General features: G+C 63.5%; 1 protein-coding gene across 1 annotated transcript; it reads left to right on the top strand.

Annotated features, from left to right (window-relative positions):
• The first annotated feature begins 3,315 nt into the window (after positions 1-3,315).
• On the top strand, positions 3,316-11,460 carry LOC135874514 (cytochrome P450 11B, mitochondrial-like). Its single transcript, XM_065399361.1, has 9 exons — positions 3,316-3,563; positions 5,051-5,206; positions 5,783-5,982; positions 6,647-6,850; positions 7,628-7,782; positions 8,962-9,128; positions 9,631-9,709; positions 10,603-10,794; positions 11,347-11,460. The coding sequence occupies exons 1-9, from the start codon at positions 3,316-3,318 to the stop codon at positions 11,458-11,460; spliced, it is 1,515 nt and encodes a 504-aa protein (XP_065255433.1).
• Positions 11,461-11,836: the final 376 nt, after the last annotated feature.

Below are 11,836 nucleotides of genomic sequence, written 5' to 3'. Positions count from 1 at the left end.
CCCCAGCCATCCCAGCCCTCAGCTCCCCCCCCCCACACACAAACAGAGCTCTGCGGGTGCCCCTCATCCTCGACCTGCAGCCCCAGCCATCCCAGCCCTCAGCTCCCCCCCCACACACACACAAACAGAGCTCTGCTGGTGCCCCTCATCCTCGACCTGCAGCCCCAGCCATCCCAGCCCTCAGCTCCCCCCCCCACACACACAAACAGAGCTCTGCTGGTGCCCCTCATCCTTGACCTGCAGCCCCAGCCATCCCAGCCCTCAGCTCCCCCCCCCCCACACACAAACAGAGCTCTGCTGGTGCCCCTCATCCTCGACCTGCAGCCCCAGCCATCCCAGCCCTCAGCTCCCCCCCCCACACACACACACAAACAGAGCTCTGCTGGTTTCAGAAGGGCAGCCGTGTTAGTCTGTATCAGCAAAAACAAGGAGGAGTCCTTGTGGCACCTCAGAGACTAACACATTTATTTGGGCATAAGCTTTCGTGGGCTACAGCCCACTTCATCAGATGCATGGGTTTTAGCCCACGAAAGCTTATGCCCAAATAAATGTTAGTCACTGAGGTGCCACAAGGACTCCTCATTGTTAGAGCTCTGCTGGTGCTTTAGGGGGAAGGGACAGCTCAGTGGTTTGAGCATTGGCCTGCTAAACCCAGGGTTGTGAGCTCAATCCTTGAGGGGGCCACTTAGGGATCTGGGGCAAAATCAGTACTTGGTCCTGCTGGTGAAGGCAGGGGGCTGGACTCGATGACCTTTCAGGGTCCCTTCCAGTTCTATGAGATAGGCATATTTCCATATATTTATAGTTATCTCAACCCTCAGCTCCCTCCCCCTCACCAAGCCCATCTAGCCCAGTATCCTGTCTTCCAACACTGGCCAATGCCAGAGGGAATGAACAGAACAGGGAATCATCAAGTGATCCATCCCCTGTCGCCCATTCCCAGCTTCTGGCAAACAGAGGCTGGGGACACCATCCCTGCCCATCCTGGCTAATAGCCATTGATGGATCTAGCTCTTTTCTGAACCCTGTTATACCATCAGCCTCACAACATCCCTTGCCAATGAGTTCCACAGGTTGACTGTGCGTTGTGTGAAGAAATACTTCCTTATGTTTGTTTTAAACCTGCTGCCTGTTCATTTCATTGGGTGACCCCTAGTTCTTGTGTTATGAGAAGGGATAAATAACATTTCCCTATTCGCTTTCTTCACACCAGCCGTGATTTCCTAGACCTCTGTCATATCCCCCCTTAGTCGTCTCTTTTCCAAGTTGAACAGTCCAAGTCCTTTTAATTTTTCCTCAAATGGCAGCTGTTCCATCCCCCTCATCATCATGTTGCCTTTCTCTGTACCTCTTGTGAGGCTAGCAGACCAGGCCCCAGCTCAAGCCAAGGTCCCCTTGTCTCAAGGGAACCCCGACAAATATGTCACTGGAATCGGCCTGGCCCCCCAAGTGTTAGTATTGCTCAGACGGGGGTCAGGATGTTACGCATGTGGGTCGTGTTTAGACTGTATGGAACGGTGGTGAGCTGCCGCCGGCATCAATCTCACGTATCACGTCTGTATCCCCTAGTGCAGGGGTCGGCAACCTTTCAGAAGTGGTGTGCCGAGTCTTCATTTATTCACTCTGATTTAAGGTTTCGTGTGCCAGTAATACATGTTAACGTTTTTAGAAGATCTCTTTCTATAAGTCTATAATATATAACTAAACTATTGTTGTATGTAAAGTAAATAAGGTTTTTAAAATGTTTAAGAAGCTTCATTTAAAATTAAATTAAAATGCAGAGCCCCCCGGACCGGTGGCCAGGACCCGGGCAGTGTGAGTGCCACTGAAAATCAACTTGCGTGCCGCCTTTGGCATGCGTGCCATAGGTTGCCTACCCCAGCCCTAGTGCAAGGGAACATCTGAGCGGTTGGATTGGGAGCTTCTGTGACCGTGTAACTCACCAGGCAGGAGAGAGACATTAACCAGTGTGAAGTGCTGGCTCCAGCGGGAGGTGTCACATCCTGCCCCACAGGGAAGGCCCATCGACACCTGCTGTGCCCCCCATGAAGCTGAGTCATGCAAGTGGTTTCCTCCCATCAGCTGAGTTCACAGCTCAGAGCACATGGGGGGAGGGGGATAAAACCCCCAGACAGAGGGAAATGATTATACTCTGCTTGGGCTCTGGAGGGGCAGATTTCTAGGCAGAAGCAAGAGATCCCCAGTGCTCAGCCTGCGTCAGCCCTACAGGACGTATGGAGCTTGCATGTGATAGACGCATCTATTCCCTTTGGAAACTTGTGACTGTAACTCCGGTGTGTCTCTGTGGTTCCCGGCTTCACCTCGTCAAGAACTCTCCTGTTTCCTTTCCCAGGTAATAAAGCTTTCGACAGCTTGTTCTAGGGCTGGCTACAAGCGTGGGCTTTGGTGTGAGAGCTAAAGCGCAGGGGCCCTGGGGTGAGGACAGGTCCTTTGGGACAGGGAGTAACCTGACTATTGCTGTATCCTTGGGGGAAGGGCCCAGCTATCTCACAGGTGGCAGGACAGATGGGGGCGCCCACGGGGCCTGTCTGTGACTCCCCGGAGAGGCTGTTGTAGGGGCTGAGGAGCTCACACCTGGTAACTGGTTGGTGAAATCGAACACAGAACTCACAGCCAATGTGGGGCTGGTGCCGGGTTCCCGGCACTCTGCCCTGCGGCTGGCACTGACGTGGGGACAGGCAGGGCCCCGGGGGGATGCCGAGTGAGGAGGGATGCGGGGACGGGCAGGGCCCAGAGGGTGCCGGCTCAGGAGGGCTGGGGCAGGGCCGGGGGGGGTCGGGTGAGAAGGGACGCAGGGGACGGGCAGGGGCGGGGGGCCCGGGCGAGGGAGGATACGGGGGGCCGAGCAGGGCCCGAGGGGGGCCGGGCGAGTGGGGATGGGGGGGGCGGGGGTGCCGGGTGAGGAGGGACGCGGGGGCCGGGCAGGGCACGGGGGGGGCCGGGCAAGTGGAGATGGGGGGGCGGGGGTGCCGGGTGAGGAGGGACGCGGGGGCCGGGCAGGGCACGGGGGGGGCCGGGCAAGTGGAGATGGGGGGGCGGGGGTGCCGGGTGAGGAGGGACGCGGGGGCCGGGCGAAGGGGGATGGGGGGGCGGGGGTGCCGGGTGAGGAGGGACGCAGGGCCCGGGGGGGGGGGGGCGAAGGGGGATGCGGGGCCGGGTCCAGCCCGTTCCGGGCGCTCGGCGTCGCCGTGTCCTTGCGGGGCGGGGCGGGGCGGGCCCGTCCCAGGGGATTTAAGGGGCGAGCCGGGCGCTGGCTGCGCAGCGAGCCCCGCGGACCCTCCCTGCGCCCCGGCCATGGGCCCGCCGAGCCAGCTCTGGAAGCGGCCCGCCCAGCGCCGCCTCTCCCGCTGCCTCCCGTCGGGGGCCGCCCGCAGCTCCACGGCCCCGGCCCCGGCCGCCGCCCAGCCGCTGCCCTACGAAGCCATCCCTCGCAGCGGCCGCAACGCCTGGCTCAGCCTGTACCGCCTGTGGCGGAGTAACAGCTTCCCGCGCTTCCACCTGGCCATGCAGCGCAACTTCCAGCGCCTCGGGCCTATCTACAGGTGCGGCCCGCGGGCCGCCGGACTCCTGGGTTCTCCGGCGCGGGGCGGCTGCTCAGGGATCGCGGGTTTCTCCCGCACCAGGCAGCGCCCTGCCCGCTTGAAGGGGGACCTGGGCCCGCCCGGGTAGGGCCCCCAGGCTGGCTGGTCCCGCTAGTGTGGGGGTGAGACCCCGTCCTGGGTGTCTGCCGGCCCCACTGGATCAGCCCATTGCGGGGGGCTCTAGGGTGCTCTGCCCGGGATCTAAACGCAGCGGCTGCTCCTGGAGCCGAAGGATCAGACCCGGCAGCTCCTGGACCGGTCCCCGGGGACCGAGCGGCGCTGGGTGAGGCCGGGGCGCACTGGGGTGGGAGGCGCCGGACTGATCCGTGACGTTGGAGCTGGCGAAGCGCCATCAGCCCATCTGTGCCCCCAGGTTCAGGGCTGCATTTCCCCACCCCCCTCCGGCTGAGGTGTCCCAGCACTTCCCTCCAGAGGGACCAGCCCCTCTTCCGTTCAGAGCCACTGGCATGACATGCCCAGCAGGGCCAACCCCTGGAACTCCCTGCAGCAGGAGATGGGAGTCAGACACCCCTGGTGGATATTTTGTAAAGGATAAATCCACAACCATCCCTCTCTGGAGAGAGGGGGGCAATCAACTCTCATGCTTCAGGGCCTGAGCTGGCTGCTGGGGTCAGGCGGCAGAGTGCTGGCCCCAGCTTCCGCACCAGCGCACCCAGCAGTGCGGGAATCCTTGGCCCTATGCAATACTCCCGGAGCTTGGGAAGAGGCAAGGGATGGGCTGGGAAGTGCTAGGGGCTGGCAGAGGCTTGTCTGTCTCTAGCGCACTTGCCCGCGGGCTCTGGATGGCGCAGGCTCCGCCTGCACGGAGAAGCTCCGTTACCAGGAGAAGCAGCAGCACCGAGCCTGGCTCAGCAGCTGCTGGCACCAGAGAGCCTTGGGGAATCCGTGTCACTGACTTGCTCCACTCAAGTACCCTGGGGGAGGCCCCCTCCCCAGGCCATGGCCCAGCACAGCCGGGCGCCCACCCAGTGCCTGGCCCCGGGGGAGCATGCTGAGCCCCTGGGGGGAGAGGGACTCTCTGGAGCGATGGATCCGGAGCCCAGGGGAGCCCGCGCTGGGCCTCAGCCTGGGGCTGGGCCTGGCAGCTGGGTTAGCTGCAGTTGCCAGCTCTTTGGGAGTGACCCCCCCCCCCCCCGGTGCCTGCGGGGGCGGGACCAGCAGCTGGGAGAGGGGTGGGAATCCCGAAGGCCTCCTGCCCTGAAGCAGGGAGGGGAGAACCCTCCCTAGCTGGCTCTGGGGAGAGCTGCTCAGACCCCTGGGTCCCAGGGAGAGGCTGCATGACCTTCTCTGATCCCAAAGGCCCTGCTCGTGGGGGTGGGGCAGCTGGGGCCCAGGCTGCTCCGACCTCGGAGCCCCCGTTGCCTGGGCTCACTGGGCCGGGGGATGGGCAGCGGGGGCCGAGCTGAGGCCAGGATTCTTTCCCACAGGGAGACCGTGGGCACCTACAACTGCGTCAACGTGCTGCTGCCCCGAGACGCGGCCCAGCTCTTCCAGTCGGAGGGGATCTTCCCGCGGCGCATGGGCATCGAGTCCTGGATCGCCCACCGCCAGCTCCGCAACCACAAGTGCGGCATCTTCCTGCTGTAAGGGCCGCCGCTCGGCTGGGGGGCAGAGGAAAGGGAGTGGGGGAGGGGCAGGGCATGAGATGCAGGACAGAGGGAGGAGGGCAGGGGCAAGGCCTGGGGCAGGGGGAGAGGAGAGGGGGTCAGAGGCATGGGGTGGGGGTGAGGTGCAGGACACAGAGAGGAGGGCAAGGCCTGGGACAGGGGGGAGAGGTATGGAGGAGGCCGGGGACAGAGGGAGGGGAGGGGTAGTCCGGGCCCAGGGGAACTTTCATCCCCCTGGGCATCGCCCGTGAGCTAGGATCTGCTTAGGTGAGAACTGAGCCAGTGACTGGCCGCAGCCATGCGGGGGCGCTCCGCTCCCTGGAGCCAGGCGGCGTGTCCTGGCTCTGACAGTAACTGTGCTCCCACGCGTGCCCCTTTGCTGCAGATGGTGGGGGCCAGGCGCTCGGCGCTCACCCCCAGCCCCTCCTGCCCCTGGAGCTGAAGAGGAATCTCCCAAGGCTGGGGGCAATGCGGGGCTGATGACACACCCCCTGGGCAGTTCTGATGCCCCCAGCAGAGGGCAGTGTCACTCGCTGGCTCTCCCGCCCGCAGGAACGGGGAGGAGTGGCGCTCGGACCGCCTGATCCTCAACAAGGAGGTGATCAGCCCTGCGGGCACCCGGAAATTCCTGCCCTTCCTCAACGCAGTGGCCCAGGACTTTGTCACCCTCATGCACCAGCGCATCAGCAAGAACACGCGCCGCTCGCTCACCATCGACCTCTACAGCGACCTGTTCCGCTTCACCCTGGAAGGTAGGTGGGCGAGGGGAGCTGCGGCCCATGCCGGGGCTCCAGGTCCTCGCCCCATGGCCCTGGGGGTCGTGGCATCAGAGCGACGCCCTGTGGCCAATGTGGGAAATGCAAAGCCCTGCCCCTGTGGGGTCGCCACTGGTGCCCCCTGCCGGGCTCTGCCTGGCTCGTCCCTGGGTCCAGGCTCCTGGTGGGCACGAAGCTGGGACCAGGCGCGCTGCGTACCCACGTCCTACTCCATTTAGACAAGCCAGGCCCAGGGACTCCGAGCAAACTGCCCCCGCACCAGGCAAAGGTCGGGGTGAGCTCTCATCTGCCCCAGCCCCGGCCCTGCCGATCCGTGCAGGCTGGCCTCCTGCCTGCCTCCCACAGCCCAGCCAGACGGACACAATGGTCGACGGCCCCCTTGTGAGCCAGGGCAGGTCGGCCCCCGGCAGCTCTCTGAGGTGGTTTTGGTGTAGAGGGGCCCTGAACACGCTGGCGGGGAGCCAAGGGACAATCGGGGGAAGGAGGGGGTGGCCTAGCGCTTAGTCCTCCATCCAGGACACCTGGGTTCGATTCCTGGCTCTGCTCCGCCCTGCTGTGTGCGTGGGGGCAGGTTGACCCCGGCCCCTGAGCTGTACATGGCGATGCTGATCCATTCATGGTTCCCCTCCCCTCCGGCCAGCAAGCAGCTACGCCCTGTACGGGGAGCGGCTAGGGCTGCTGGAGGAAAGCCCCAATGCGGAGTCGCAGAGGTTTATCAGCGCCGTGGAGACCATGCTGCGGACCACCTTGCCGCTGCTCTTCATCCCCCCGGGCCTCATGCGCTGGGTCAACACCAAGCTGTGGAGGGACCACATCGAGGCCTGGGACACCATCTTCAAGCATGGTGAGCCGGGGGCAGAGGGCACGAAGGAGGGGGGCATCCCCGTGGGGTCTCCTGCAACAGGCCTTGGGGCCCTGCAGCAGGTGCTGCTCCCTTAGGGACACCCGGCCCCTCCCTGGACAGCCACACGCGGTACAGGTTGGAATGTCGCCTCTTAGCAATGAGCTCGCACCCCAGGCCACACAGCCCCGTCCCCCGCAGTGCCAGGCTGGGGCAGTGTGCCCAGCGCTGGTGCAATGAAAGAATCCCCTTTTCCTTGCGGGTCTGCCCATCCACCTGAGACGTAACCAGCTCCCAGCAGCAAAACAACTGCAAGCCCGTCTCCAAAGCACACTCCCGCAGCTGCAGGAGTACCGTGGGGCTTGCATGTCACCGCCTCTAGCAAACTCCCCATGGCCCCTTGCTCCTCCACACTCTTCCTCCCCCTTCCTGGGGCAGAATGGCCAGTGGGGAGAGCCTCAGAGCTTGAGCCAGGACTCCTGGGTTCCATTCCTGGCTCTGGGAGATTGTTTGGGGGGAGGGCTGGGAGCCAGGACTCCTGGGTTCTGTCTGGGGCTCTGGAGTTGTGGGGTTCTGGACACTTGCCCTCTGTTCCCCTTCTCTAAAGGGGGGAAGCCCTCATCTTCCTCAGGGTTTCTGAGGCTCCGGAGGCTGGTTCCGGCCTGCTCTGCTCCCCTGGGCCTAGGCCTGGGGCTCTGGTTTGTGTCCTGCCCTGGGGCTGAGGGGGGATTATGACCCCGGCTGGGAGGAGTCGCTCACTGCCCCGTGCTCGTCCCCCAGCTGATAAGTGTATCCAGAACATCTACCAGGAGTTCTGCCTGGGGCAGCCCCGGAAGTATTCGGGGATCATGGCGGAGCTGCTCGTGCAGGCGGAGCTGCCGCTGGACTCCATCAAGGCCAACATCACTGAGTTCACCGCGGGCGGCGTGGACACAGTGAGTACCCGGCACCCTCCCGTCTCGCAGGCCAGCTCCCTGGCACTGACGTGGTTCGGGATTGCGGGCAGGGCAGCCCATCCTCCCGGAGCGGCTCACAGCTCCTGGGGTGTCCCAGTGCTCACAGCTGCAGCCAGCTCCCGCTTGGGCCAGCCAGGAGCCAGGGGCCAGCCTGGGGCCCTGATGGGAAAGGTCCCTGTGGAGCTGAGTGGGGAATTCCCGCCTTGCCACAGGACTCGACAGGTTCCTGACCTACCTATGGACAGGAACTTGTTCCTTGTTGCCTCCTCTGGGTCTCCAGTCCTCCCTCTAGCTCCGGTTCAATTCCCGCGGGGCCCTGTTGGCTTTATCCCCACTCAGGTCTGGGAGCTCTCCTCGTGGGAGAGAACGGCATGTTAGTGAGGCCCCTGGTGTCCTTCCCAGTCAGCCTGGCGAGGGCTTGGCAGGCCTCAGCCCTGGGTTGGGCCGGTTAGAGACCCTCACGAGCAGGCAGCACAGCAGTGACTAAATCCACAGGACAGAGAAATGCTCCTGGGGGCCTGGAGAAACCAGAGACCAGCTTGGGGGACCAATACTAGACTCAGGCCAGAGACCTGCATAATACTCATGGTGGGGGGGGGGGGTGAACCAGACCCCCAGTGGGAGGGAGCAGGAACGGCTGAGGGACTAAGGGGGCAGCAAACAGGCCCTGACTCAGCAAAGGGGCACAGCGTGTCTGGGGGTTGCATAGGCAGAGAGCTCCCCTCGGTGGGGCTCTGCAGGCCCCCCCAACCCCCAACTCAGGGCACCTGGAACCTGCAAGGAGGTGGCCATGCTGGAGAATGCTCTGGGAAGAGCCGGAGGGGCCAGGGGGAAGCACCTACATGAATGGGTCTGTTGTGACCAAGGGGGGTTGAACCCCATGGAGGGAGCGGGGTGATTCAGGGGGAACAGGCCTAGAGCGCAGAGAATGGGGTCGGGGGGACAGAGCAGAGGAAGGTTGAGGCTGCATCTCCGAGATCATGACTCAGACCGACAAGGCCGGGGATGTTTCAGTGGCTGATAACACTGGGTTGGCCAACACAACTGGGACCCTCCCGCACAGGCCCCAGTGAGACGCCTCTGTGGCTGTGCCCATCATGCTGCGCCCCCGGGTGAGGCACAGGGGTGGGCCGGCTTTGACTGTCCCCTCTGGCCCAGACTGCCATGCCCCTGCTCTTCACCCTCTTCGAGCTGGCCCGCAACCCCAGCGTCCAGACGGCCATTCGCCGGGAGATCGCCGAGGCCGAGTCTCAGGGGCCACGGGAGCTCTCCAAGGTGCTGAACTCCATGCCCCTGCTCAAAAGCGCCCTCAAGGAGACACTGAGGTGAGGGCCAAGGGCACAGCCTCCGGGGCCCATGGGGAAAGGAGGGTGGGCTCTGCTGCCTGGGGCTCCAAGGGCAACTTCTCCATCATGCCAGGCAGTGGGTCTGGGGCTAAAACGCCTGCCTGTGCCTGTGCATCCGTCCAGGGAGTGCTGGGGACATGACTCTCTGGGCGTAGGACTCGGGGGGGCAGCGCAGCCCAGCGGGCCCTACAGCAGTGGGGTCTGGCCGGGCACGAGCGGGAAGAGGGCGTGGGCATGGCAGACACTGTGGGGCACAGATGGCTGGTGGATGATCCGGGATGAGGAGGGCAGCCGGAAGCAGGGAACGCTGGGTCCGTGGGGTTCAAAGCTAAGCAGCAGCAGTGGGTGAGTGAAGGGCAGCGGCAGTGACATGGGGCTCCCCCCAGGGGCCGTTTGGCCTGAGCAGAGTCAGGCCAGCTGTCTAGATGGTGACGAGGGGGGTGACGGGGGCAGCCAGCTGACGGTGCGGCTCTGTTGGCAGGCTCTACCCTGTGGGCATAACGGTGCAGCGCTACCCAACCAAAGACGTGGTGCTCCAGAACTACTGCGTGCCGGCTGGGGTGAGTCCCTGCTCCTCCGCCCCCACCCCCATTCTCTGTAGCCGGGAGGTGCCCCCAGGAAGGGGGGACGCTCACTGGCCCGGGGGTCAGGCTGACTGCTCAGACGCCCATGCAGATCACAAAGCGAGATCTCCTACTCCGTGCTTAGTAGAGCGTTGGGGGTCTGGAAGGGAACAGCACACCGCGGGCCCCATCCACAGCATTGCACCACTGCCCCAGCACACGAGGGCTTCTCACTCTGCCCCCCGAAGCCGCAGGGACCAGCCGCGACAGGAGGCAGGGCACCAGAACTGCCCCGCAGCGTGTGATGGGGTACGGCAGGGGACCGAGCCCTTTCCTGATTTGCCACAAAAAATCCTGGGTTTTGATCAAACCACTATTCACATTTGACCAATTTGTTTAACCTCAATTTTGACTTTTTTGGGACCTGAGTAATATTTCACAGGGGAAGCGGACGGGGCCAAGCTGAAGGGCTGTGGGGGGGGTCAGTGGGGGGCTCTCTCTGCCAGGGGAGCCAGTACTCTTGGGGTGCAGCCTTCTGACCTCCACCTTCCTTGCCCTGTGGGGGAGTGAGACAGGCAGGGAGGGGAAGCTCCCTCAACAGCTACATGGCGAGTTCCCCTCCCTCTCCCCCTCCCCCCGCTGCTCTTTGTTTTCGGGTTTTGCTGATACATTGCAGGGACATTAAAGAACTCCCACCCCAGAGGGCCACAAGGGCCCATGGCCTGCGTCAGCGTGGGCTGGGGGGAGAGGTCACCCCCTGACTTCTGTTGGACAAAGCAGCAGCTGTTGAAATGACGGAGGTATAAACCAATCAGCTCTCTGTATGCAAGCGAGCTTACATCTGATTGGTGGAGCCTAATGGCCACCCTCTCCCCTCTGCTGCCCCACAGACCCTGTGCCAGGTGGGGCTGTACGCCATGGGCCGGAGCCCGGAGGTGTTCAGCAACCCGGAGCGCTACGACCCCATGCGCTGGCTGAGCAAGGAGGATAACAGCTTCAAGGCCCTGGCCTTCGGCTTCGGGGCCCGGCAGTGCATCGGCCGCCGCTTGGCAGAGACCGAAATGATGCTGTTCCTCATGCACGTGAGTCGGGGAGAGGTGGCAGGCCTGAGAGCCGGAGAGCCTGGGGGCAGGCCTGGGGCTGGCCCGAGCTCAGGGGCCTCTCACTGTATGTTGGCCAAACTTTACACAGCTCAACTTGTTTGTTGGTACTTCAAGAAAAGGAGAAAGTATTGGTCACTCTGTGACCTTCCCACACAGCTCGGCCACCGTCCCTCAGCCCCAGCCCACTGTCCCCTGCTATCCCAGCCCTGGGCTCCCCTCAACTCTGCACTATGTGCCTCAGTCCTGACCCGCAGCCCCCTTACCTATTCCAGGGCTCCCCCCTGCTCTGCTCCTCATCCCTCAGGCAGGTTATTTAGGAGCTTGCATTCTTCTTCTTCCATCTGCCCTGGACCGAGCAGGCCCCGTAGCCCTTTCAGACACAGAGTCAGGAGTGACCAGCAGAAACGAGCCAGTAAATGCCCCTGTGCGATCCCCTCCCAGCCCCACGCCCTGCAGCATCTGGGTCTCCCAGCCCCACACATCGCAGCCCAGCCCTGCTGTGGCTCAGACTAGCTGCCCGTCTCCTTTCAGGTCCTGCGGAACTTCCGGATCGACACGGTGTCCAAGGCCGATATTCAAACCGTCTTCGGGTTCATCCTCATGCCGGAGAAGCCGCCTCTGCTCACGTTTCGGCCCATCGACTGAGCCCCTCACCCCGGCTCCCCGCCTGCTCTTTCCGCACCTTGGGCATGGGGGAGGGGAGGAGGAATCCAGCAGCGAGGGGGCGGGAAGGGGGGGCTGTGCTAGCGAGACAGACCCCTCTCCAAGGCAGGGCATCGAGCTGGCAGCCCCCCCCCCCCCGAACATGCTAAGGCAGCCTGGTACAGAGAACAGCCCCCCCCCCCCCGTAACACAGAAGTAGGTGCAGACCCCAGAGCCTATGGGCCCACCAGTGGATCCCGGCCGCGTGCTGGGGTTTGTAGTCTCTATGGGCTACATAACGTGGGAGGAGGGGGGCCCGGGGCCACAGTTCAGCCACCTCTGTCCTAAGGGCATCCAGTCCCCGTTTGCCCATCTGCCG

The sequence above is a fragment of the Emys orbicularis genome, chromosome 2 (assembly GCF_028017835.1).
Source record: "Emys orbicularis isolate rEmyOrb1 chromosome 2, rEmyOrb1.hap1, whole genome shotgun sequence".
Lineage (NCBI taxonomy): Eukaryota > Metazoa > Chordata > Testudines > Emydidae > Emys > Emys orbicularis.
Note: the sequence above shows the minus strand (reverse complement) of the source record. Positions and strands in the feature narration are given on the sequence as shown.